Below are 26,851 nucleotides of genomic sequence, written 5' to 3'. Positions count from 1 at the left end.
AAACACCGTCAAGAAATCAACTTATCTGGATGAACTGTCCTATAATGAACTTTTGGACTGAACGAACAAATGGTCTTGAGGCGAAACGTCTTTCAGTGGAGAGCATCAAAGAATTCATCAAACGCAAAAAAATGGAGGATGCCAATTCGGAGCCAATCGAATGTGAGAAAGTGACAACCACGATCGTCCATGCCATGTGCTTTTTCAGGTAAACGAAGGAGAACTTCTGCCACTGTAAATAAGACCAAATGTTTGTTTTTGTAATACGTATTGGGCACGTTTTTGACGATAGAGGTGAAGTTGCTGAAAGCTGTTACTGTAAATTTCCGCTCCGAAGTTTAGTAAAGGTTGACAAGAGGCAATCCGCTCTACATATCCATGGTACTACTACTGGAGTGTTGAGCTGCTGAAATTAAATTTCAGAAATCAAAGCGAACACTTTAGTTGAGGCCACCGTAGCATTTGTCAAAAAAGTCTCTAATAAAGAAAACTGCCGTCTTGGGAGCCTCTAAAAATCTCATGATTACGCCAGATTATAAGTTTCAAACGCGGGCGTGGAATCCACCGCGAGAAAACCCTGATCTTGAGGACAAACTCTCCATGTTACGCAAATAACAGTGAAGAAACATAAGTCGCATTGGAAGACGAATCCCGCATAGCGGGAGTGAGGAGAACTAGCTAGAACTTCACGAACTGAAAATTTTGGGCTTGTCAAGCTGATGTGTTAGTTTTAAGAACATCAAATTTCCAAGGGCAACTGCTAGTATCAGACCGATAGTTCCGAGACATAAACACTCTATTGTTCATTGTTCACAACTAATTTTTATTCCGCTCGCCAGTTCAAAAATCATCAGTTGCTTATTTTCTTTAAGCCCGCTTGTTTACGGAAACATTTTCATGGACGAGTACTATCCGTCCGGGTATTTTCCTCGGACGGGCACTATGGGCTAATAGTGTCTCTCCGCGAATGAACACTATCGCGTCACGTGACCAAGTTAAACCAATAAGAATCGGAGAATATTTAGTGGTGAACTATAACGCGCGATAGTTGACGAGGGCGCACCCGAGTTAACTCAGCATTACGCATAGAAATCGAAAGCGAATTATCTAATAGACTTAGTATAAATCTACTAGTCGTTCAAAACCTTATCTAAATCCCTGCAAAATTGTAATCTTTCAGAGTGTCTACTATGCTCGCCCTCGTTGTCTATGAGCGGCCACGCCTTGTTGACTATTCGCTCACGGCAAACTCGGACTCGTAGTCAGTGTAATTGTTTAAAGTAGGTACTTCAGTGTATAGTATCACTGTATATTTTGGCGAACCTGTAGGAAGAGGCAAAATACAAATGAAGAATGAAAAATGGGCAGCGATACCACGCAACAATAGATTCTGACATCTAAATGAGTTAAGTATTGTAAACAACCCGTTAAGCAGGTTTTGTGGCGGGTCATCTGTACAAAAACACGGAGCTTACCGAATTACCACAAATGCTCACGCCATCATTTGCTGTTTTTTTTTTTTTTTTCTCGCGTTCAGCTTTGAGACTGTTACAGAACTCGCTTCTCTTCCAAACTGGAAGAAAATTATACTCTTAACCATTTTCTCTTGGATTACACCAAAACAGCTCAGGCTACATCAATAAATGCTTCAAATGGTGTGTGTTTAATTATGTTAAAAAACCAGATGTATTAATCTTGGCATTCAGCGAATGCAGCCTGAGAGTAATACTTCTTCTTTTTGTACTGTTATAAAGCACAAAAGGAAGTGACGAGAAGTGTAGGATGTAACCCGAGCTCCGGGCGAGTCTTTCTCCCCCTACTTCTGATTCAAGAGTGTCAGGAGCGTTTTCGTCACTTTCTTGAGTGTTCTCTAACAGAACAGAGCACGGTCAAACCCTTTGTACTTGTTAATTGATATACGGGGCTTAGTCACGAAAATGCCACGCGACAATTATGAGTCACGAAATGAAACCTAACCTGGCGCGATTTCTAACTTCTGCTGATTGACAGCACTACTACACATTCTATTGAAACCCTCGAACCACTCCTCAGACCACTCCACAACGTCAAACAATGTTTTCCATTTAATGGTCAAACGTTTTACAGGGCGTTAACACCAATTACGGACTGGGTATACTTAAACAGCAATCGACGAGCGAGCTGACGAAGTGAAGCTAACTCTCACAGAATTTGCACAAATTAGCACTGTCATCCTGTTATCTTGTGACCCTGTAATTGGTAACCTCCCCGTTATCCCAGTTGTTACGTGCTGAACGTGCTCAACCGCGCCGGAGGTTGGGATTGAGAATATCCATGTATGGATTTGGTGGCACAATGGTGGACGGTGAAGATTTGATTAAGTTAGACTGTCTTGTTACCAAGATTTAGCGACGAAAATCTCCGAAATGCGACGAAATATAGCTGCAGTATGAGTTTGAATTCTAGATTTGCTTCTGCTAGTCAGCTTGGACAAAGAAATTTGCCATATACAGCTGACAGTTATCGTAACTCAAGTCGTGAAAATGCACATGAGAGGCAGGCTTCTTCATCGGCCTCGATCACTCTGGATGAGAACTTGTCTAGGTTATTCGAGTGTATGAGACTGGAATATGGCACGTAAGTTGGACCGACAATCTTCTCGCTCCTTCTGAAGTATAGCAGTATTTGTTTTGGCAGAAATTGCAGATTTCAGGGCAAGCACTACTTCATAGGTCTTCTATGAAGACTTGCATGGCCGAGAAGGTTTCAAATAGTGTGTTTTCTATGGTGAATCAATTCATAATTTTCTATGGTGAATCAATTCAACAAAGAGATAAATGTTGTTAAATTCCTTGTTAATTAGTTTGTGTTTATCGCATTGAATACTTTCTACCACCTGATCTCTTGAACTCTTATGTAAGACTGTTAATATACAATTCATTGTTACAGGAAACATTGATTGAGGAGGCTCTGTTCTAATAAATTACGATTACCTCGAATTTTTTGTCACTTGAACTCGTCAGCTCGTTGTGGACATTATTTAGAAATACTTTCATATTTTGAAGTGTTAAAAATGGTTTGAGGACACTTTCACCACCCAAGTGAAATAATGGTAGTAAAGTTTTTTGCTTATAAATCTTACTACTGTAGTAGGTAGACTTTGTGGAACAGCTGCCATTGGAAAGAAAAGGAAGTGTTTTGTGTCACATGGCTTGGACGTGTCAAATGAAAAGGCTAAAGCATGTTAACATTCCTTCACTGAGTTTGCTTTTTTGCTATTCTTTTTGTCCTTGCTATATTCTCAGAGAATCATAATTCAGTTGAAAGTTTTTGTAACATTTTCTATATCTTTTTAATTTTTTTTGTTAAAAAATTTATTCTTCCCTTTTTATGTTTTTATGACAATAGACTATGAGTAGTCGCTCCTTTGCTTAGTCTGTCCTCCGTCGCCCTCGGACGAAATTCTCGCCACCAGGATTTTGCGTGCCCTTTTCTTTGTAGCAGTTTTTTTGTGTGGACTAAGCGAAAGAGGGACTACTTGTAGCCTATTATGACAACTGTTTTAAAGAATAGCTTGTTCTTATTTTGTGGCTTAAACCACGTAAGCTTAATTCAAAGTCACTTGCTGCTAAGAATTGTTGTTGTATATGCCTCTGTAAAAGTAGTCTACCTTTTTGGGTAGTACCAAAAGAAGTCAGTACGAAAATCATAACAAACCATACACAGAGTCATAATGGTGGAATCTACATCTAGAGCCATGATCACGTATTTATGCTCTTTTAAATTGTGCACACTGATCCTCATATGCATATGGTTGAAATTGCTTGAAATGACCTATTAAACAAAGAGTTTATCAAGTTGTCCACATACTACCAGACATTTGGGAGATTATCCCCGATCCTTCCTAACCACCACCTAGGAAATAAGTTTTGGAAGTCAGAGCCTCAAGTGATTAAAGCGGTACAAGGCAGTAAAAACCTCTTGTCACTCCAGGAAATAAATACCTTCCAGTTCCATTTCCATTAACAGAGTCTTTTTTTTTATTTAATGTAGTGGAGGTTTTCTGATTTCTCCAAAGTGGAAGAATTTCCGAAGTCAGAAGTTACAGTTTGCTGAAAAGACACGGTTGAACAATGCAATTTGGAGGTGCTGGCATATCCAATGTGAGTTTCTTTCAACACTGTGTTACATCACATGTTTCTTTTTGGTTGAAACAACTATACCATGTGCAGTTATTTCAGCCTTTGTTTTTTCATTGATATATATGACTGAGAAAATTTCTTCATTGTAATTGGTTGAGAGGAGGCAAACCTGTTGTCAATGGGCCATAATCATATTCTTGGGATCGGACTGTAACTTGCTTACAATGGAGGCTTATGTGGGGGAATATCACTAAAAAGAGATTAACTCCATTTGTATCTGTGAAGACTCCTCGCATTAGCCTCAGTTGCAAGCTACTTCCAGTTCAATACCAAGAATACAAATATGGTCTATGAAGTTAAATTTGTAGTGTAATTTTTTACAGTCAGTCACAGGCATGTTCGTAATTTCTTTAATCATATAACAATGAGTGATCATATGAAAGCTCAAGCAATATTGAGAATTTGCAATACTCATGATATTTGAAATTTTGTTTTCCAGTGGCACTTGTGTATAGGTTGGTTTAATCTGAGAGTATTTTAAAATATCCTTAAATGTGCTCACATTTGTATGATTACCTTCACTAACAGTTTTTAATGATTTTCCTACACATGTACTGTACATACCTTATTTAAAATAAAAGATATTGATTCTAAGCAATACGTGTGAAATCAAAGACATCCTGTACATTTAATTACTGCAAATAAAGGAGGTATGTAAATGCTTCACAATTCTGACTGGACATATTTTCTTCTCATACACAGATTCCAAAGGGAAACGCCCGTTGTTTTGTCAGTTTGTACCTCCCCTTTCTGAGGAAAAGGAACCTTTTAAGAAGAAACCATTGGTAAGTTGGGTTTTTTTATAATTTGGAGGAAATTATTAGGAAAGATAGGTTTTGATTCAGTCAGGATATATCACCAAGAACTTACACGCTTCTGAACAAAATGGTGATATTCCAAATGTAACTTGCATTACTACTCCTGCTAGCTTCATGTTTCATATTGCTGCATGCCTGAAGAGGTTATGTGGAGGTTTCATGGCATGTCTGTAAAGTAGCTATTTAGCTAAGCGGATTTGACCATGTTAAATAGAGGTTATCTCTTATCTCTATCTGTGACCTCAGCTCCTGGGTTCAATGTTACTGTGACACAATATGTTTCCTAATTTAACATTTTTCTTTGTTTGTAATATGCACGTACTTGTAACACTATAAGTCATAGCCTCGCATATTTGTTTTGCCTGTTATCGTGGTAACACTTATGTGTTTTGTTTGTCACAAAGACTGTCATACTTGAAGGACGTTACTGGCGAAGAAAGTTGGAAGCTGTTGCAAGAGAGTACAAGAAGCTAAGAATTTACTACAAAAAGGTTGGTGTTGTAAATAAGCCCTAGGATCAGTAAACAAATTTTCTGCGTTAACTGCATGAGCACTCTTGCATTTTATATTGCAAGCTGCCAGAAGTTTGTTTAAATATCAAATTCTTAAATTCACATATACAGCAGGACCCCACTAATTTCCCTTGGATTTGCCCTGTAGTCATTTACTACTGGCCATTTTGAACTCCTGCTATTTTGGACTGTTTTTTGGTTCCTCCGAGAGTTCGAAGTGGTTGGATTCAACTGTATTGTTATTTTCTCAATCTGATTAAATGCTAGGTTCAAATAAAATAATGTTGGATTCACAAAGTCTAGTTTATATAATAACAAACAAGCCAGCATTTATTAGAGGTCCAGTGAACATTTGAACCTCCATTTGTACGGCACCTAAATGAAGTACCATAATGCAAGGCTGTGGTCTAAGAAAAGTTACAAGGGGTCTAAAGGTTCCTAACCATTAAATTCTGGGTGCCCAGCACTTAAGCGAATATGAAAAAAGTAAGTTTTTCTAGTCATCCAAATGTAAAAGTTAGTTGCTTGTGGTACAGGGATACCTCTAGAGCACAGCCCTGACAATGAACCCTCCACTACATACATATTCTTTATTTAACCTCGAATAAATTTTTGTTAGCATTGTCGGCAAAGTTGGTGCCATCATATTCTCCTTTTGTGTTGTTTTCATTAGTTAAATGTTGCTGTTAATTCACGAAATGTAAGGTTTCAACAACAAGAAAAAGGGTTTTCAAAATGGTGCTGCAATACTCTTGAAACACTGGGCCTTGAATAAATGCTGGAATCAAACAACTGCCAGGTCTAAATAAGTGATCCTTTGGGACTAGACAAAATATAGGATGACTGTGTAACCATTTTTTTCCCAACATCTGCATTTAACTTCTCATTACTGCTACCATACAATTTATAGAAATTGTCTCAGGAGAATATAATGTTGTACAAAATTTTGTGCTATCTTGCATCATTAAAATGTTATTGTCAGAGAATTTATAACTTACTTCTATCAAGAATGAGAGAAAGTCAGTTTATTTTATTGTTACTGAGTACCTGAGTTTTTTCTAGCTGTTTTGTTTATATTTGAACTTTGATCCAATTGTCACATATTATTATTAATACATACTTTTTTTTCTTTTTGCCAGTGGTCAAAAACTCCTAATGCCAGCCCACTTCAGCATTTGAGCCTCAGGGTACGCTAAACCCTTTTTTCCTTTTTGCCTGTGTTAAATTGTGTTACATTTGAGGTACAGTTGAACATCTATTAAGCGGCAAACCTTTATTTGGCGGCCAGAGGCCAAAGTCCCTGAAAAATTGTCAGCTATACACTGTAATAAAAACCTCTATCCAGTGGCCACCTCTATTAAGCAACCATGGTAAAGAAAGTTGTCTGTTCACTGCAACTACATAAATCCAGATACACACAATCAACATATTAGGACTTACTTAATAAGTCTGTGGGATAAGTTTGAAAACATTTTCAGTTGAGAGTGTTGATCAAAGTAGTATTCCTTGCTCTGTATTTGTTGCAGGCTCAGCAGATTGATCAAGAGATTGCTTTTCAGCTGGAAGAAAAAGAAAGAAGGAGAAAAAGGTCAGTGTGGCTATTGTCTGATTTCTTTTAATACCTCCATGGCAACTATTTACTTTCTCTTGTAGCATTTCAAATGTATGCCTCAATTCACCTGTTGTCTGTCTTTTATTCACCAGAACTATAAGCTCAGGGAGTGGTGAAGATGTTCTACCCATTAGCCCTCCTACTTCTTGTGGTGATCCACAAGTTGACCAGATGTTTAATGTTATGGACACAGCTTTCAATCATGGTAGTTTATGTCATTTATTGCTGTAGAGTTAAACCTCATACACAAACCACTCCTATCAGGGGAAACCACCTATAGCAATTTTTAGCCGTGGTCTCAGCTGAATACAAACGAATGCTGCTCCTAAATAGACAATTTTTCTGGTCCTAAACATGGTTATTTACAGGAAGTTTCAGTGTCTCATAGTTCAAAAGAAATCCTGAAGTAGTCATACTATTTGTTACACTACTTATTGGGTGCTCAATGTCACCGTTAAGCAGATCAGCAGAAGTAAACCACAGAATACATCATATGTTTTAAGGAAGTATTTCCTATTTTTGTTTTCTTCAGACGTGGCATTGTCTTCTTTGCCCGACACATTGTTTACCTCTCGATCGACAATGTTTGGAGGGGCTTACATCCCACGAGAAGTCCTGGAACAACAGGCTTTATCAAAACGACCTACAGGTAAGTAAAAATGGATTGTCATGTTAGATGATGTATGTCTGATGGAATTGTTTGCTGTAGACATCATGAAACAGCTAATCGAGTACTTATCAAAGTTTCATATGGGGAAGGTCTGCCCTTAGGTCTAAACCTTTGCCTTTTATATGATGCGTTATTGACCTCTTAAATTCATTTTGATTACTCAGATGCACCAGATGTATTTCAAGTACCCACACTTGATAGTTTACAGCCCAATTTAGATGAATTTATGGAGCATTTTGAATCACTTACTGGTAAGGTTTGAAACAGCATTTGATATCATTTGACTGCAAGTTTCAGAGTAGGGAACTTACTCACCAGCTTGCTTTGGTTCTTTATCAACTAAGAGTCGTGCATACTGCCTTTGTTTTTTCTGTGGGTTCTTCAGTCCCATCCATGTTGAGCAATATTAAAATTTACTTAAATTTTATTATCCTCGACAATTAAGGAATTCAAGGGAAAGAAAAAGATAGTACAAATAAACCAAAATGTTTGCCTGACTAGCACTTGCATGACCTCAAGTATTTTGCAGATTGCATGGAACATTTAAGTGATGCAATTTTAATTTGTTATCCTGTTGGCTTCTAGGCATGCTTGTTGCAAAGGAAGCACAAAATGCAGAGAACCAGCGACATTTTGTCCAACAAGGTGACTACCAATGCCAAGCTGTTGGCACAGCACCAAACAGTTCCACTATGTTTGTGAACCAAGGGGTCCCATATGAAACAAATGTTTCAGGACATGATGAAGTCATGGACCATTCAGGAGCCTATGACTGTGTTGCCCAGCAAATGTTTTCAGCAGGCACAAACAACAATGCTCAGATAACTCAGCAGGGTATGCAGCCTACAGGACAAGTTCTTATGGAAATCTCCAGTGCAAATCCAGCTGTTGGTTATTCCTTTGATTATGGTAACGTCTTACAGGGAGAAAGCTTCACTGCACAACTAGAACAAACTGTCCCTGCGCAGTCACCAGGTTTAAATCCAACAAACAAGCAGCACCATGCAACATCTCCAGTACAAGGCGCTGTCCTGTCATCCCCTGTTGAACAGCCTCAGTTGCCACCATATTCACCACCACCACAACAATACTTGCAGAGTCCACTTGAGGAAATTCAGGCTCAGCAACTTGCGTCATCTGGTGTTAGTAATGTTGATGTTTTAAGTCCTTCCAACCAGTTTGTGGGTAATGTTGATCCCTTTAACTCATCAAGGCAGATTGACACTTCAAATCAGCCAAGAAAAGGAAGACTCCCAAGAAATGTGTCAGACTCTATGCTGTACACAATGGACTTGTCACAACTTGGAACATCATTTCAGACAAACCTCTTTCCTTCAATGGAAAGTAATCTGCCTCCACAATTGGAAGCCCCGAATCTGGTGGCACATTTGCAGTCCATACAGCCCCGCACAAGGGTAACATCAACACCATCAGCAGCTACCCAAGCAAAACGGGCACGGCTGCCCAGAAACATGTCTGACTCTAAACTGAGCAGTTTAGCTAGCATGTCAAGAAGCCCCACATCACCCCCGTCTTTGCCAACTGTGCAGTCTGCAGATGTCAGTAACCAGCCAACATTAAGTTCAACTCAACAACCTGGAAGGCGAAAACCAGGGAGATTTCCACGGGTCATGTCTGACACATCTCTTATTAGTATGGGACAACAACGGCAACAGGTGGCCTCACCACCAGCAGTTACCAGTACACTGACCGCTCAGCGTAGACGGAAAATGTCTGATCCACAACACCTTGTTAGTGCTGCGGTGGCTGCCATGCCATCTCACACAGCAACCTTCACCAGCACCACAGAAACACAGTTGTACAACACCAATAGCAGTTTGTCATCTTTATCAAACACACAGTTCTTGGAGCAGTTGCTATCAGTGCCTGTGTCCTCTTCAGGTGGGGTATCCACTACATCTCAAGCTGCTGAATCCTTCCAGTCTGCAAACAGCTCCGTCATAGGCCAGCTTCTCACTCAGCAGTCCACACCATCTACTGCTACAGTGCAAATGCCTGCAAGAGATTCAAGCAGTTTAGGTGGTACACAAGACCCTGCTTTGCTCAATCAACTTTACCAGTTGAAACAAGTGTTACAGAAACAACCTGTTCCAACAGAGCTTGTCAATGCATTGAATTCCTTGACTAACACTGGAGCGACCCAAGCAACGCAACACAAACAAGACCAGGTACAGGCCATCCAACAGAAATCTGCATCTGCTCGGCCATCACTTCAAATGAAGCCCCAAAATCAAAATGCTATCACTCAGGCTCTTCAGTCCTTGTTACGTGCACCACCTAACATTGCTACTCAGCCATCAACATCAAATAAACAGACTACCCAAGCGAGTAGTTTCTCATTGCAGTCATCACTTCAAGCACCAATTGTCACATCTCACAACATACCAGCCCCCACAGTCACCATTAAGCACCAACCCCAAAGCAAGCCTTCTGGTCCAACTGTCAGTCAAAATGTTATGCCGTCAGCACCTGTAATACTTACATCTCAGAGTGGTATCCAGAGTACTGGAATGTCTGTCCAGAACACACACACAGACCAAATGAATAATGTGCCTGAAGTGGGGAGCACTCCCATGCAGCCGGTGGTGAATATTGGACCTTCGCCCGTCCAAGGTCGTATTATTTTGCCTGCAAATGTAAACCTTAGCACATTGTCACTGGCTCAACTTGGTTTTTCACCAGTGGCACTTCAGTCGGTAAGTATAAGGTATTATTAAGTAATCAGTGGGTTGAAATCAAATCAAGTGGGTTTAGTTTGTTGTGGGTGACTGTCTTTTTCCTTCATACATTCTGAACACTAAATGTAACAGTTTTGCAGTAAGGTAAGCATTTCCAAAGAAAGCACAGAAGATAATCTGAGACTGATTTTTGCCTGTAATCACATGGGTCAGGGTGATATTAAGGAATAATATCACATATGTGTTGTCAGAGATTTGCAGAAATTGTCTTGAGTCAATTACTGATAAGAACAATCTACAATTGTTGAAAACGCAAACAATTCTAATTCTCGATTTTATGAAGAAACGTGATCACTTTGTTCATAACAGAAAGGTCAAAATTAGTGCTTTTTTGTGCAAAACAATTCAATAAATTAAGCATAATCCTATAGCAAGTTAGTAAATGATGTAACAAATATATAGACTGCTCTGTTTTGTTGTCAATTTATGTCTTCAGGTTACTGTTAGCATGCCATCAAGTGTAGCAAACAGTTCCTCGTCTTTGTCAACAGTAGCCACAATGAGTGTAGGCACCAAAAGTTCAGTTGGTGAGTACAGGAAAAAAAAATTAATGCAAGTGCTACTCGATAGCTTTCAGTTAAATGGTCACATACCAGGGTTTCATCCACTGATGCAAAAAGTTAGAACCACGCTGTACACCATGTGAAATGAAATTCCCAATAGCTTTCATTTGAATGGTCACACAGCAGGGTTTCATTAGCCTGGAGATGTAGACGTATTTCCGGCTGTCACTTTTGCCTGCCGTTTTTTGGCGGAAATAAGCGATAGCCAGAAATGCGTCTGTGTTCGCAGGCTAGGGTTTTATCCGCAAAAGTCAAAGTTTGAACCGCCATAATTGATGTTAGATTTGACTCAGGAAGTGAGCTGGTGTTATTTTTCATTCAGCTGTAACATCAACTACTGGTTTGGTTACTGAATCGCAGGATACCGGAGGAATGCGACCAGCACAAACACTACCTGTAAGTATGAAAAATGTGCTTTTAAACACGGAATCATTGTCATCCTATTATTTAAGCTCAGAAAGCATTTGTCTCCCTTTGGGCTACTGTCTTGCTTCCTCTACTCCTGAGATATGTCTGACATTCAAACCAAAAGTTCTATTTGTTTTGTAACGAAGGAAAAGAAAAATATTTAAAACTAAATAATCCAAATGCACGAAATTTGAAAGAAGTTGAAAGTTTGTGAACCCCACCTGAATTGCAGCCTAAGGTTTACTCAAGTTTGCTTTGCTTTGTGAAATTAAGATGACGGTGAAAAAGTGTTATGCTAGATGATGTTGATGTTATAATTTTGTCAAGTGATCATGGCATACATTATATGGCTGCTACTACAGTATAAATTGTATGTTTTAGACTCCAGCTAAACAGACCAGACCAGTAACCGCAGAGCAGCGAGAACAGTACAAGGTTTGTCGTGTCAGTTTACTGCTTATGCAGTTTGTAAGATAGTTCTTAGGGCTCATTGAACACATGATGGGTTTTATAAATTTACTTGAAGTTAGTATTTGTGGGTCTGTGTTAGTTTTGCGTGTACATTACTTGCAAAAAAACTCCGGACGTTTAATTTTCAGACACTTTTTATCTCATTTTGGACATCTTGCTGAAACATAGCTGAAATAAATTTACGCCTGTAAAATGCAAATTAGACCGAAACAACATCTATGAAAACGATGGTCTTACCGCAACCTCAAGGTTTTAAGAATACACCGACGAGAAAATAACACAAATGCTATCAAGCCGTTAGGTATGTAAAGAGCTTTGGAGATACCATTAAGTTTTATGCTGTGCTGTTAATATTTCGTACGCTTAAAAGTTTCGGACGGTTTTATTGTCGGACACTTTTTTTTGTCCAAAAATAAAAGTGTCCGAATGTTTTTGCAAGTAATGTACCTTTCAAAGTCAAACGTTTTCGCTCTTGTCACTCAGTGATTTCTTTACTATATTTTTAGGAGCACAGAAGAATCTCGCACATCACAGCAGAGCAAAAGAGACGTGGGAACATCAAAGTGAGTATACCATACATGCAGTTAGGAAGCCCCTGAATAATCCATTCATTTAACCTTCATTGAGCTATGCAGCAGTCTGTTGGCTTCAGCAGTGCCTTCACCTTCATATTGTCAAGTCTTATGTTCAAAACTAAATTGTTAGTTCACCTTACCATAAGAAAAATATTCTTCAAAGAAAGGTACTTAGCCCTTGATTGTGTTATGCAGGCAGTTTGTAATGTTAGTTACTTGTTCACTCCTCTTTAGATGGGCTTTGATCAGTTAATGTCACTTGTTCCGTCACTTGCTAATCAAAGAAACTCCAAAGTCAGCAAAGCCACAGTCCTGCAGAAAAGTAAGTTGGACATGTTGATTCCCAAGACCGATCAATTCCCATAATTTTTCTTTATAATGTAAATAATATTATCACGAAAGTTACAAACTGAACCAGACTCTTGGAACTGTTTTATATGAAAAGAATGTATGACATCACACACACTTGACGCCTTTAAGTCATAACTGACTTCAAAATTATGAAGCAGTTTAATTCCCGTTATTCCTTAATCAGCTTTCCTTTCATTCTCACAGTGCAAGCGCAAAACGATGAAGACGATATATTTTATACTTTAAGTTAGGAAAATTTTGCTCGGGCAAAATTTCACAACGTCTGTCAGTTGAACTTGCTTAGTTACTCTTGGACAGAGAAATATTTTGCTCAATTAGCAAACAACAGGGTAATTTGCCTCTCATTCACTAGTTACCAGCGCACACTTTCAGTTACGTAATTTATTTAATATGAGAACTTCCTCATCTTTTTCACTAACCTTATTCTTTTCTTTTACTGTTTGATAATTTCCTGTGCGACAAAAGGAATATTTTGTCGTGTTCTGTAGTAACTTGGTTCTGGGGTTTTTTTGTTTCACTTGTCCGTGTATATAGGTCCCGAGTTACTCATTATATGTTTATTTCAGCCGTTGAATATACCACTAAGCTACAGCGGGAGAGACATACCATGCAGGAGGAAGCTGAAATGCTTAGAAAACAGATTCAAGAGCTCAATGCTTCCATCAGGTATGTCACTGTATGCTTTTGAACAAGTTCGATTTCGTTAAGTCTTTTTAGAAACAAACCTTGTGGAATTTGCTTGATATTGAGTAATAAAGGCTTAACTTTTTGTGGCGTAAAATGACAAACGCACAGTTTTACATGTGAAACTACCTCTGATCATTATTTTGTGAAGTGTCAGTATCTTACTGTATCTTCTAAGAACTTATACACTAATTTCTTTGACAGTCTTTTTGGCGGGATGTGTCTGAGTTGACCAGCGTACACTCTTTGATAGTCTGCCCAGAGACGGTTTCTTTTTCTTTCTTTTTTTTTTTTGCTTCGAGTTACTTTTTTCTTCAAGCGCGCGAGCGATGCTAGCGCGCGAGAGCGAGCGCAGAACGCGAAATCCCCTGCGGTTAGTACTTATGCTTGCGATTCCGTCAAACTCAAAACAAAATAGAGGGTCTTTTGACAGACGAACTACTTGCTTATCGGCTGATTTGCATTGTTGCAGGATAACACGAAACTGTGCTTTTGTAAAAGTTTAAGTTCACCGTATGTAAAGTAAACAGGGGTCTTACGCTTAGTACTAGATCATCAACAATAAGTGAGTTATGTCTGTACGTTTTCCTTTTCAGTATGTGTCAACAGCAGCTTCCAGCCACAGGTGTACCAGTTGCTAGACAGGTAATTTTACTGCTGTACAGAAAATGGCGAATCAAAGGCGCAGTAGAAATTGTATATTCATAGAAGATGGGAGGGTTTGAAAAGAGGGAAGGCGAGAGTTTGAACTTCCTTGTGTAAGTTCTGTTTTGGTGATCCGTACTACCCCAACGTATCGACAAGATGTGCCAGAAAATCTGAATTATGAGTGCTGAGAGATGTTGAACTCCGCCATCTTGAAAGTACGGACATCTAAGTTGGGTAAATTGAGAACGAGAGTCAAGGTTTCTGAACCAAGAGTTTGAACGTTTTCTCTTGTGTGAACACAAACTCTGGTTTTATTCCTGTGTTGTGTCTGCCGGCTCTTGTTAAATATGAAGCTATATCTGTGTCATCTGTTGACTACTATCAACTCGTTTGACCGCGCACTCATGATCATTTGATGACTGATCCATGCTCATTTCTCGGTAATTTTGTTTGATCCTTCAAGCATAGTGTAAGTAGCATTAACATGAAGTATTAATGTTGTTGTGTGACAGCGTGTTGACCAGATGTGGACCATGTTTAATCAGTACGTCAAGACTCGGACACAAGACAACTTCAAGTTCTGGATCGTATCCTTTTGTTGTGTTCGTGCAGTGATTTTCGTCTTCGTTCCTTTTGACACAAACTTATCCTCTGGTCAACCTTCATGCTGTTAGCAATCACGTGATCGGGCCAGGACATTGATTTAGATTGGTTAAGTGTTATGCCTAAGGTATTTGAATGGTTGTCTTCTCTCAGTTCTTCTGCCCTTTGCTTGAACAGAAATGCCATGTATACGATTCAGTTTCTGTGGGCTTCCAAAGATAACAAAATTACATTTTGAAATGTTATTTGTTTTATATATAACTGATGACGCAGTATTTAGGGGAATATGCTAATTTTAGCTGATGATTTTGAATGCTGTTGTGCTTGACTTGTTGTTCAGTTCAGCGTGTTGATGCGTCAGTTGTTTGAGGAGTACAATAACATGGTATCGACAGCCAGTGTAGAGGACTTCTGTAGAACGGTACTAGCCTGGCTTGAGCAGCACTGTTCATTACCGGCACTCAGACCTGGTAAGTACCAATCCTCTTGCTTGTTGCATGAATACACAACAACGTTGTGTAACTTAAAGACTTGCTTAAGTCTATCATGAGTTATGCATGTGAACTTTCTTTCTCGAGTTTGAAAAAGTCTGGCAGACCATTTCAATCTGACTCGTCCCCAGTCGTCTTTATACATCTTCATACAGCGCGCGGCACGGCGCGAGGTGGGAGTGCACAGTGAGATGGGTAGGGAGAAGGCGAGAGAGTTTCCCATCAGCCCTTCCTCCGCAACGTCGCCCTTCTCACCCCTTGCCGTGCCTCGCGCTGTATGAAGACGACTGGGGACGAGTCATCTCACGTGCGAAATTAAAAATGACGTGTAATTTTTGTCCGGCTGAGAGCTAGTTTCACAAGTTAAATCAACTTTATCAAAATAGATATTACGTGAATTTTTCCGTTCAAAGACTTATTGAGAAATAGGCAAAAACGCCACTGAGCCGTAATGTTTTTCTCTTCAGCGGCTTTATCATCGTTACGTGACCTAAGTAAAGCCACATCAATCTTGTCCGACCCATCTAAAGTTCCTGAGCAAGCTCTTAGAGCTGCTGCCTCTAGAGACCCAACAGACCTCGCCGCCATGATGGCTCCTGCAGGTGCCAATGGTGGGCCCGGAAATACAGGGGCTCAGGGTGGTGGCTTCAGTTAAAGAGGTGTACGCAACGAGTGCTTGGCAAGGATATTCCCTTGTAATCAGTAAATGGGAATGGAAATGTAAAGCTGAGCAGAGGAAACTGTCGCGTCCTGTTCTTCCTTTAACTTATCGAGGCGACAGTTTGGACGATCCTTCTGTTATAGCGTGGTATTCAAGAGGGAGCCTACTGATAATCTGTTCTAAGTTAGCAGCGAGTCAACGCATTGTACAGCATCACTGAGGAATGGGTCAGTTGCTATTCTTTGCGATGAGAAATTGTAAACTGTTAACTGGCTCAAATTGGCTTATCCGTAAAAAGGACCCATCTACCAGAAGTTAACGGTACCATCCTTCAGGGTTCGTACAGAGTCTGGAATTCTTGAAATAGAATAGCCTTAGCCAAAATGTTCAATAACAGAATCTTCAGAATTCTCTCCATTGCAGCGCAGTTACTGTGCGGTTACAGTTTATCATGGTTACTTGTTGGGAAATGTGCTTGTTTTTGAATCTGGAAAAAAAGAAAATGTTGGTTTGGAAAAATTATAAGAATAGCTTTCAGTTGGGCATAAAAAATGTGTACGAACCCTGAATCCCTTATTTATATTCCTACCTTAGCGCATGCTCAATGTAGGACGTGATGTGACATTGAGATATGAGCTCCGTACGCAGTAAGGATGCGCAGAAACAGTTCACGGGAATGTCTTTAAAATGACGATAGTTAACATGATGCTGGAACTCAGTGTGTTATACTCGTGTGCTGAAACGAGAACTTGCATCACTTTCTTCTGAAACACAAACGAACAAACAAACAAATATAAGTTATACGAACATTGCATCAAATAAGCAAGCACCATATGTGTTAGGAATTATTGATATATACCTGGTTAAGTGTAAGCAGATTGGTGCTTGCTTTATATGTAGTGTTGTGAATTTTGTAACATTGGAGCCGACTGTAACAGGACTAGGCCCGCGTTTAACATGATTTTTAATCTAAAGGCAAAATTTAAATACAATAAAAAGATAATTTTTTTGATTAAAGAAGGGCATAATTGGCTCTCACAGTCATTAGTTACGAGGAATATCCGAGAGGAGAGAAAAAAATCATCTCTGTTGTCTTTCATAAAAGATCGGGTTCTCTTGGAGTTTAGAATTGCAGATTAGGTGTCATAATTCGCATATATTATTCAAGACAAACAAGATTACACTATATCCGTATGATATTGGTATATTTTTGCTGTTGTGGTCTCAAGATGACTTATCTGTTCCTGAAAGGAAATTTGTTTTCCTTTCAAAGCTATTCTTTATGAGGATGGTTTAACCCAGTCTCAATCCCAGCCGAGTCTTCCTTGGTGTGAAATTGAGGCGAAGTCCTTAGGGTCAAATTTAGATGATTTTCGTATGTACCTTTTACACTTTTCACTGCGCAATGTAGGAAGTGGGTTAAGTAGCTTAATTAGAGGGGACTAAACTTGTACATTGCTTTTTTTCTAGTCTATTTATGCTTTGCATAGTTGTACTTCTGTTCCATCTCGTTCACCAGATCTGTCCAGTACAATGCCGGTTCATCCAGAGGGCCGGTTTCATTTTAAGCATGTCGTTCAGTCGCTATGCTCGATATAAAACGAGGGTTTTCCTTTGCGGTACGTCCTGTCAGACAGGTTTGCCAACAAGTTTACTGGGTATCGATATTAAGGCACAATGGCAGGCTTTTCCAATGCTTTTTCTGTCCAATACTCAAGTTATTTAAACTGCCTCCTCTCCAGTCTTTTTCTCGGTTGGAAGAAGCAAACTACTGACGAAGCAGAGGGAATGATGGGAAGAAGCTTCTCACTTCTCACCTTCGCGTCAGGCGTTTCATGATGAGCCTGTGGAGGAGACAGTTATTTAATCCTGTTTCTTTTCTTTTCTTTTATTTTGCTGTTTTTTCGTTTGAAGGGTACGCAACTAGTTTTTGCCTAAATAGTAGTGTTATGCTTAAGTTAAGTGCAGATTTAATTTGCAGTGAACTCTAACGCGAGAAAAGGACATTTTACAAAAATAAAACCACTTTTGTACAACATCCTGCTTGTTGAATTTTTTTTGTGTGGGAGAGAGCGGAAGTGCTTTGTTTGTTGAATTCGAGCTGAGTAAGTCAAGAGCCATCATTATTATTCAATAGCTGACATGCTACCGTAAACTTCCTAAAGTAACGACCCTCGTGACTTTCTTAGCAGCCTTTGGGGCTTGTTACTTTCGGGATGCAAAAAAACGTATATAAAGTTGGTACGACTGAGCTCTTTTTACGAAATAACTCAGACGGAAATTCGTAAAAACAGTTCTTAAAACATGAGATACGATTGCTGCCACATGGGTGGGCTCTTCAGATGTCTATACCGTCTTTTCAGTGGTTAGTAGGAAAGCTTATCTTACGGTAAACTGTACTTGATGGCGCACTGCTATGTTAGTCTGCTGTATCGATATCAATTGAAATTTGAAGACACGTTCCTTATAATACCCTTATGTTTTGTAAATGATATTAATTTGAATCAAAGTTACTGGATTAAAATTCTACGGGTTTTGTTGTAACACGGCGCAACATTTACTGACAAAGCACGAATTGGCATTTTACGCATAACCGATTCATTCCCTTGTTGTAGTGTGCCTTAAATCAAGTTTTACCGTACGTAACTTTCACCTGACTATAAATTGGAAAAATACAGTATTAAACCTGGGTCTTACTTTTTTCGGGAGATAGGGTGGGCTCGCTACTTTCGGGGGGGTCTCTACTTTGGGGCTTTATTAGCGGCTACAATTTTTTGACGTTACTTTCGAGGAGTCGTTACTTTCGGAAGTTTACGGTATTCCACAGAGATTCCGTGTGCGACTGTGTGACTAGTCGCGCTGGAGAGGATCGCGGGCGTTTGCGAGCATACACATCTCCAGTGACAAGAGTGGTCAAGAGTTCCTTTTTATGCAAAAACTATCATTTTTTCGTAAAAATCGTAAATTCAGTTAACTAGGTCTAACTATCAAAAGGTATTTTGGTTTCTGTGCTGTTTCATCTGGAGGTTTTAATTTTGCCTTAATCGTTTGCTTCCATGACCTGAAAACCTCTCGTAAATTATCCTTTGTTAAATTAACATTCGATTGACGTGAAAATAAATGAACCAAGGGGAAGCGCAACATTCAAGAGGAAAGTTCTGTTTCTGTGATGTTCACATTTTGAACTGCTCTTTGTTTTATTTTCCCATTCAATTTATAAAGAGGACCAAAGAAACGGATCAACATTAAACGATTGCATGCATGTTTGTCGGCTCTGAAACAATCGTTCTTAATTTAGTGGTAATGGTTTCATCGATTTCTTTGCCACAATTAACACTTTAACTGGATTGATATCATAAATTATTTGCAAAGGTACCGACCGTCTGAAAAATCGATTAAAAATTCGCTAGGAGTTGAAGTCGTCAACCACCTTCCTAATTTAGACAATTTTCAAATTGAAGCATTCGTTCATCTAACATGAAGTATTTTTAATTACTCAATCAGCCGTCCGGTATTAAGATTGGTGGCGAGTAAGACCATTTACTTATCATAAGATGTTCCCCATTTATGTGAATGAGAAAACTAGAAGCATAGAAAGATCATTTTGTTTGAAATTCAATTTCTGCACAATATCGATTACCATCAGGTGTTGTTTCCTATTTTTTCGCAGGAGTTTTCATCGCTTTTTAGCAATGGTTTCATTTGAGATCAAGGCGGCCTTCATGCATATCGTCTGGTCAGTTGAGATTCAAACTCATGTGACATTTTTTATTTAACTCCCACAACTAAATACCTTGAATCGTTTCCATTAATCAGTCAGAATTTTAACATATCTCACGATGTTTATGTTATTCTTGTGGTGGAAACTGTAGAAGTTCATTGCCAATTAGTACTGTATACAAATAAGAGTTGGGAAAAGGATCTGCTATATTGTAATCCGCATCAACCGAACCGCTATTTGACTTTTTCAGTTTCTACTGGAAAATGAATTACTCCTGACAATAATGATGCCTTTATTGAAAATATTTTTAAAATGTAACGCCTATTTGTTAAGGAAAGAAAAAAAGATGTGAAAGGTTCTTGGAAATCGGTTCCTTCAGCGGTTTAGATAATTACCGACCATCGGCAAGTTTCGGCGGAACCGTTTGTATATTGAAGTGCTTAGCTCATTTTTACCAAATACTCCATATAGAGCGCAAATGATCCATTGCACCATGCGTACATGGAATTGTGTAGGTTTTCTAAGGCCCTAGAAAATTCAAATTAAACTGATCAATGGTACTTCTAACTGGACGAAAAGCTCTGTTTTAGCTTTTCTGAGACCAATTCAAATGCAGAAAGGGAACAACCTGCTTTATCGTTTTTTAAATGAATTTACTTTGTCTCGGTATTCTGTCACCACAGTGACAGAAAAGTAAGTCAACAAAGTGGCAGCAATAAATCAGCTGCGACGAGCGGGCTACTCGGGTCAATTTAAAAATATCTTTTAAGATCTTGGTTTTCTTTTACATTTGTACAAAGTAACGCCGAGGAAACATTGGAGAACCACTAAACCTCGCTAGCAATGATATGAATCACAAACAAAATGTATAAAATAACGAGCGAACGTCGATGCTTTGTTTTGAATATCCACAACAAAGAAAGATTGTTTCTCCTCTGTTGTTATCACCTGCTGTGTTGTGAGGATAGGAAATCTAATTGTGCCTAGTTGACCTCCATTCATTGATGAGGTAATTTCCGCACAAAATCGTGTGAAGAAAACAGCGCAGGCGTTTAATTAAGTTATATCAAGTGCCTTTTTTGTCAAAACGATCACTTTTTGGTGCCAAGTTGACGACGTTTTGGTCAAAAGCACTCCGTATATATAAATTCAGGTCAATGCCAGCCACGGCTAACATATCAGCGAACAGACCGAACAAAACTTGCGCTGGACGCGATCGACAGTAGAACGCGACATTTTTCAAGATGGCTGGAGAGGTGATTCACTTGGCAAGTGCTGTATGCCTATCCATTTTATCTGTTACCACAGTTACAAGCAATGTTCTTTTCCTTATTGCTATTTGGAAAGATCCACTGAATTGTTTTAGTGCCCCGACAACAAGTTTTATTGTGGGAATAAGCCTGGCAGATCTGATAACTGCTCTAACGACGGAGCCATTTTTCGCAGCGTACTACTACGTTTGGTACTCCGAAGGAATAGACGAGGTTAATAGCGCTTTAAAAACGCTTTTTATAGCAGGAAGCAACATCTCCACCGTGGCTATCTGCTATTCATTCCTGATTGTTTTGGCCTTATCTTGGTCTCAGTACATCGCAATCAAATGCCCGCACAGTTTCAAAAGAATAGTCACCAAGAGAAACGCGATTATTTTCAGTTTACTGAGCTTGTTTTATTTAATCTGCTTCACATCTCTGCAGTTCATGGGAATGGATCAATACACCTTTCTTAAAATTAATCTGGCTGTAAATTCTTCGTTCCTGTCAGTGAATTTGATGGTAATCTTGTTTTTATTGAATGCAGCTTTTAGACGCCATGTTAACCGAGGGCGCGCTTTTCAAATGCCGGCACAACAATCTTCTCCAAGACGCAATCGGAAAACTCGCCGTGAAAACCTGCAGCAACAGTTTACGGCTGTAGCAATGTACCTGGCAGCTATCCTCCTCTTGTCTGCCTTACCACATGTGATAACAGCTCAGATATTTCTTTATTCGTCCAACCAGTTATCTCCACAAGTTATTAAAAATTTTCAGATAGCTTTAGAAATCTCTGATCTGCTGTTATTTCTCAAAGTTTGTCTCGATACTTTTGTTTATGCCTGGCGCCTACCAACTTATCGCCGAACAATAAAGATGCTCTTTTTTCGTCGAGAAACGGATAGAAATAGGTTCGTAAATAATAGAAATGCTAATATCTCTATAGATATTTCACTTTCTCCACAGTCATGACTGTTTTCTTTAATTATAAAATAACTAGAACAATTAACCCAAATAAATGAACTTAGAAACACTTTGAATTCAAAACAAGTTTCCAACCAAGAGTGGGCGAAGATATTTTCATGGCGTAGTTAGCGTTCTTGTCTACATTCTGAGTTCATGTATTCTTTCTGAAGTTCAGATTTTTTAATTTCCAAAGGCTGTTAGACCCGTGTAATCAATGCTTGTCTTTTGTTGTTTGGACAGTTTGACACGTACACTTAAAGAATGTATTAATATTACTATTTTGCAGCCGGCATAACACCTTTTCTTTGAAATCAAAATCCCAAGAAAATCGATTAAACAATCCATACTACCAGAAAGAAAAAACAAACAAAACTCATTTTTTTTAAAGAAATTAGAAAGTATTGTAAGCAGCACACGGGATGGCCCAAGCTTCGTGGAGCACTGAAGTAATAAAGATAATTAGTTCCAGTAATTTGAAGTAATGAAAAAACTGATCGACCTGGAAAACTGGCATTGAGAAGACATGTTTGTGCAAGACACCAAGAAACACGTTTTTTCGTCTACTCCTCTTCCCAGTTCCCGCCTTACCCTTCTCTGCAAACAATTCCTGTGGAATGATCGAGCGATTTGAACAGTTTGCTCAAAAGCGAGAAAAACGCTCACAGTATTTTAAATATTGAGTCTAGTTTAATTGCTTTATTGGCACATTTAAGTCCGGACAAATATTTTATTTCCTTACTACAAGTGGTAATTTGCTTTGAACTTCCTGGTGGTGAACGTTTCAAAACTGAAAAATCTTTCAGTCTACATAGTTTTCCGTGGCTTTCCTTCAGATCGTTTCAGTCGTCCTTCATTCCGCATTTCAATGTTGTTTGATTATCGTCAATTGTTTGCTGAGTAATATTTATCTTATTCATCCAAAAACATAATGAAGAACCTTGCATAATTTGGTTTGTATGCAAAGTAGAGTGTAGACCATAAATTGATATCAAAGTAAGTTACTAGGATCTCTTTTGATATCAAGCCGAATATTATGGACTAATAGCAGAAATCGTTAATTATTGATGTAAAAATGCGCTCTGGATTGCTGAGCAATCGGACTGAAGACTGATTGATTGATCGATTCAATGATTAATTTACGGATTAATAGATTGATTGACTGCTTTTAAATTGATTTATCATGATTGATTGATTTGTTGATTTATCCAACGATTTCGACTTCCTTCTTACTTATGACACATTGGAATGAGTCATGTTTCAGCTCTCGTAAAGTCTCACATGAATGGCTTGAAACGCTTTGTGAGGACAATAGAACAAACAACAGAAACAATGCCCCCTAGCCCCAAAACAATAACAGCTGCTGCAATGACGACAAATCGATTGACAAGCGACGCAATTTTTGTTTAATGTATCATATCATCGCTGATATCTCCTTTATTTCACCGCGAATTTGGCTGATGAGGCATTAAGTCTATTCTAAATGTATTAGTGGTTCATCGAATGTGTTCGTCCAGGTCCTGAGAAGAGAACCGTTGTTTATTACTGACCTCTGGACAACCTTTAATTTTTTCAACCACCAAGAACACGTTGATCACTCTACGAAATACAGGAACAATGTTTATGTTCTGTGCAGGGACGGATCCGGCCCGTGGTATTCTTTTCTTCGCTAGAAAGGACGGAACCCAAGTGAAAATGGGGGTGAAGAGTGGAGTGAAGGTGGCCCCCTTTACCCCAATAGGAAAAGGGAGGGGTCCAAAATTTTCGGTACCCAGCCGTGACGACCATTACCATGACGACCGAGCTCTTCCCATGTCTCCACGTCCGCGGTTTTGCGTGGGTGGGCGATGATCTTCTGGACTTCTTTGCAAGCGTCTTCATTGCAAGTATTTTCCTTGCCTCCCAGGGTTTCCTTGAAAGCAACTAGCAAAGGAAAATCTTCATCTGGAAGCTACACGTGGTTAATTAGACCCTTCAGTTGCTGTTAATGGTTCCAACGTATGCTGGGCACTGAGTAGTCGAACGGCAAGCCATGAATTCTACGAATGCGACGAACACAACTATTTATGACGGTGAGTGGGAAGTATTCAACCGAGTAGAAGCGTTTATTATTGTTGCCTTATCTGTCCTTGCTGTGGTAACAGTTGTCAGTAACGGCGTATTTCTGTGGACTTTCTACAAAGACCCTCTGAAGTGTCTGCGAACACCTTCTGCTATTGTGATCGCTGGTTTAACAAGCGCTAATTTTCTGACTGGCCTGATCGTCGAGCCTGTGTTTGTGGCGTTCTATTTGTGGCAGTACACCGCCGATGAGGAGGAATGGGGAGTCTTTTTTCGCTTCGCCCAAGCCTTTTCTTTCGTAACAATGAACACCTCATTCCTTCTGATGTTAGCTCTGGCAATAATTCAGTATTTGCTGATTAAGTACCCCAGGGTTTACCAAAAAATTGTCAGCCGCACGAGTGCAGTTTGTGGAGTGATAGCAATCTGGATTTATGCTATCTTTTTTGCTTTGTTGCCGGAGATGTTTCATGTCGACGGGTTGTCCTACTTCTTGGCCGACATGATACTTCATGTAACAATGCTGACGATTGTTCTCGTGATTCTGTACTTAGCTATATACTTTGAGTTTCGTAAGTTAGCTCAACGACATCGAAATGCAGATTTAGGACAAAACACGGAAGGGGAAGGGTCTGTCGTGGAGCCTTCAGAGTCTGAGCAGCAACGCCGTCAGGCCGAAAAGGATTTTGTCTATGGAACATTTATTTTGACACTTATTTTGATCATAACTGTGTGGCCATTCTGTATATCTCTGTACGTAACGATTTGCTGCTTCTCAATTGAAGCGTATATTGCAGTGGTGGTCACGCAGCTTTTCTTGCTGTGGAAGTTTGCAATGGATCCGTTCGTGTTTGCATGGCGTCTACGGAAGTTCAGAAAGTCACTGGTGCTTGCCATTCAGGGAAGCTGTCTCTGTCCCAAGACATCAACACTGGGAGCTATGTATGTCAGAGAAGAGGCAGCAGCCAGTCCTAGACTAGAGGTTGATGATGAGGATGTGGATGTGACTTTTGTAGATAACACAGATGCAGCAGAGCAGCAGTAAAACTGTAGGTGTAGTGGAATCCTGATTTCTTCCCAGACGGAAGGGGGGAGGGGCTCCCATATAGAAGGGAAGGGGATGTTTGTCGGAAATTTTGAAAAGAACCCCTAAGAGGCACCACAATCCTGTTTTATGGGCATGGCTTGAAATTTTTACCAGCTCTAAGAGGTACCAATTCTAAGACAGCACAGCATCTCCTGTCATATTTTTTTCAGCTCCGTACCCTAAAAGGTACCAAAACCATTTTTTTTTTTATCCCCTGAAAGGTATGATGAGCACCCCTGTCCTTTTTATAAAGGTGTCCCTCCGCCCTGGAATTGCTCAACCCTCCCGATAACTCAAATTAAGTTTTTTTCCCTCTCCTCTATCAAACACTGTAATTTTATGCCCGATTTCTTAAACTACCCAATTTTTTAAACCAATTTTCATTTCCTTTGGAGGTTTAAAAAATAGGGATTCCACTGTATCAGCGTGACAACAAGGAATTAACATCAGCCAGTGAGAGGCACGGTGGTCTCATGGTTAGTGTGCTCAAATCCGGAGTGAGCGGTCTGGGTTCAAGCCGTGGCCGGGGACATTGTGTTGTGTTCTTGGGAAAGACACTTAACTTTAATGGTGCCTCTCTCTACCCAGGTGTACAAATGGGTACCGGCCAACTTAATGCTGGGGGGTAACCCTGTGATAGACTAGCATCCCATCCGGGGAGAAGTAGAAATACTCCTAGTCGATTCATGCTACGGAAACCGGGATAAGCTCCGGCCTGATGGGCCACTTGGCTCGTATGCAAACTTTATCTACCCTACCTTGTTTAAATTACTTAATAATGTTTTGGATATAGTACCTATAGTATATTTGGGAACCCATGTGAAATGTTTTGACCCACCAATTTTTGCTTACATCTCAATAGCACTGCCACTCTTCAGCTACCTAAAATGTGTTTAATGCTGAAAGCTAGCCTTGCAGTGGACTAGCGTCCCATCCAGGCGAGAATAGAAAAACTCTTGTTCACTTAATGCTAATGAAACTAGACCACTCAGCTCAACACAGACTTTACCTAAGGTAATATATTGTTGGTTTTCAGTGTCACGCAATTCAAAATAGATCAAAATAAAAATCAAAACCGTTCAATAGATAAAGTCCAGAATCTGGGAAATGAAAGAAGGTAGATATGCAAATTCTGGTCAAGGCAATTTTTCTTTCTCAAGATATGCGGAGAAATTTTTTACCCAAATTTATAGAGATTTGTATGGAGACGCCATGCTGGTGCCCATCCATATGGGCACCAACATGGCAGCCGGAAACCAACAGAAACATCTGTCATTGAGTTTTGCTACAAAAGCGTGAATTTATCCCTCGAGGAACTCTAAAACATTAAAGTAATACTTTTTGCTAAGACATAAACTGTTCAGATAGCCAAATTCCCCAAAATAAGTCCCTTTTTTACCATCATGACAGCTCTCTAGGCCGTCATGTAAATGCTGAGTCACGCAAAAGCTTAAAAATTCAAGCGTAGTGTATCACAAAGCCAAGAACCCATTCGGAGCGAAAATTTGTATGAATATTAGTTTTCAGCTGCTCTTATACATCAGTAAAGTAAATCTCACGAAGATCAATAGTTTTGTAGTTTAAATTTTAGTGACGTCATGTGAAAACCAGCTATAAACAGGAACTAGAAATGATTTTTGTTTGGGGTGTGGCTTGCCAGTGGCACATATCACCCATTAATAAAAGAGTTTGTATTAGTACGTCCCAGGAGGAAAGATCTGCTTCAGGCATGCCCCCC

At 39.5% G+C, this 26,851-nt stretch overlaps 3 protein-coding genes across 3 annotated transcripts; all 3 read left to right on the top strand.

Moving 5' to 3' along the window:
- The first annotated feature begins 1,728 nt into the window (after positions 1 to 1,728).
- Positions 1,729 to 16,400, top strand: LOC145462703 (uncharacterized). Its single transcript, XM_081446281.1, has 20 exons — positions 1,729 to 2,616; positions 4,033 to 4,142; positions 4,884 to 4,966; positions 5,404 to 5,490; positions 6,651 to 6,698; positions 7,038 to 7,099; positions 7,216 to 7,328; positions 7,656 to 7,772; positions 7,958 to 8,044; positions 8,379 to 10,510; positions 10,989 to 11,079; positions 11,438 to 11,511; positions 11,905 to 11,958; positions 12,501 to 12,557; positions 12,804 to 12,891; positions 13,508 to 13,607; positions 14,222 to 14,270; positions 14,786 to 14,860; positions 15,217 to 15,346; positions 15,835 to 16,400. The coding sequence occupies exons 1-20, from the start codon at positions 2,429 to 2,431 to the stop codon at positions 16,020 to 16,022; spliced, it is 3,933 nt and encodes a 1,310-aa protein (XP_081302407.1). The 5' UTR covers positions 1,729 to 2,428; the 3' UTR covers positions 16,023 to 16,400.
- A 4,404-nt stretch (positions 16,401 to 20,804) lies between these two features.
- On the top strand, positions 20,805 to 22,006 carry LOC145464511 (uncharacterized). The gene has a single exon (XM_081448424.1). The coding sequence runs from the start codon at positions 20,994 to 20,996 to the stop codon at positions 21,972 to 21,974; it is 981 nt and encodes a 326-aa protein (XP_081304550.1). The 5' UTR covers positions 20,805 to 20,993; the 3' UTR covers positions 21,975 to 22,006.
- A 1,464-nt stretch (positions 22,007 to 23,470) lies between these two features.
- Positions 23,471 to 26,849, top strand: LOC145463263 (uncharacterized). Its single transcript, XM_081446999.1, has one exon. It carries the CDS (start codon positions 23,998 to 24,000, stop codon positions 25,069 to 25,071), a length of 1,074 nt encoding a protein of 357 aa, XP_081303125.1. The 5' UTR covers positions 23,471 to 23,997; the 3' UTR covers positions 25,072 to 26,849.
- The last annotated feature ends 2 nt before the right edge of the window (positions 26,850 to 26,851 follow it).

Source organism: Orbicella franksi, chromosome 12 (assembly GCF_964199315.1).
Source record: "Orbicella franksi chromosome 12, jaOrbFran1.1, whole genome shotgun sequence".
NCBI classification, from domain to species: Eukaryota; Metazoa; Cnidaria; class Anthozoa; order Scleractinia; family Merulinidae; genus Orbicella; species Orbicella franksi.
Note: the sequence above shows the minus strand (reverse complement) of the source record. Positions and strands in the feature narration are given on the sequence as shown.

Coding starts and splice junctions, on each gene's coding strand:
- LOC145462703 (XM_081446281.1), top strand. CDS start 2,429: ATGAGTTTGAATTCTAGATTTGCTTCTGCTAGTCAGCTTGGACAAAGA. Junction 2,617..4,032: donor ATGAGACTGGAATATGGCAC/GTAAGTTGGACC, acceptor TATTTAATGTAG/TGGAGGTTTTCTGATTTCTC. Junction 12,558..12,803: donor AGAGACGTGGGAACATCAAA/GTGAGTATACCA, acceptor ACTCCTCTTTAG/ATGGGCTTTGATCAGTTAAT.
- LOC145464511 (XM_081448424.1), top strand. CDS start 20,994: ATGGCTGGAGAGGTGATTCACTTGGCAAGTGCTGTATGCCTATCCATT.
- LOC145463263 (XM_081446999.1), top strand. CDS start 23,998: ATGAATTCTACGAATGCGACGAACACAACTATTTATGACGGTGAGTGG.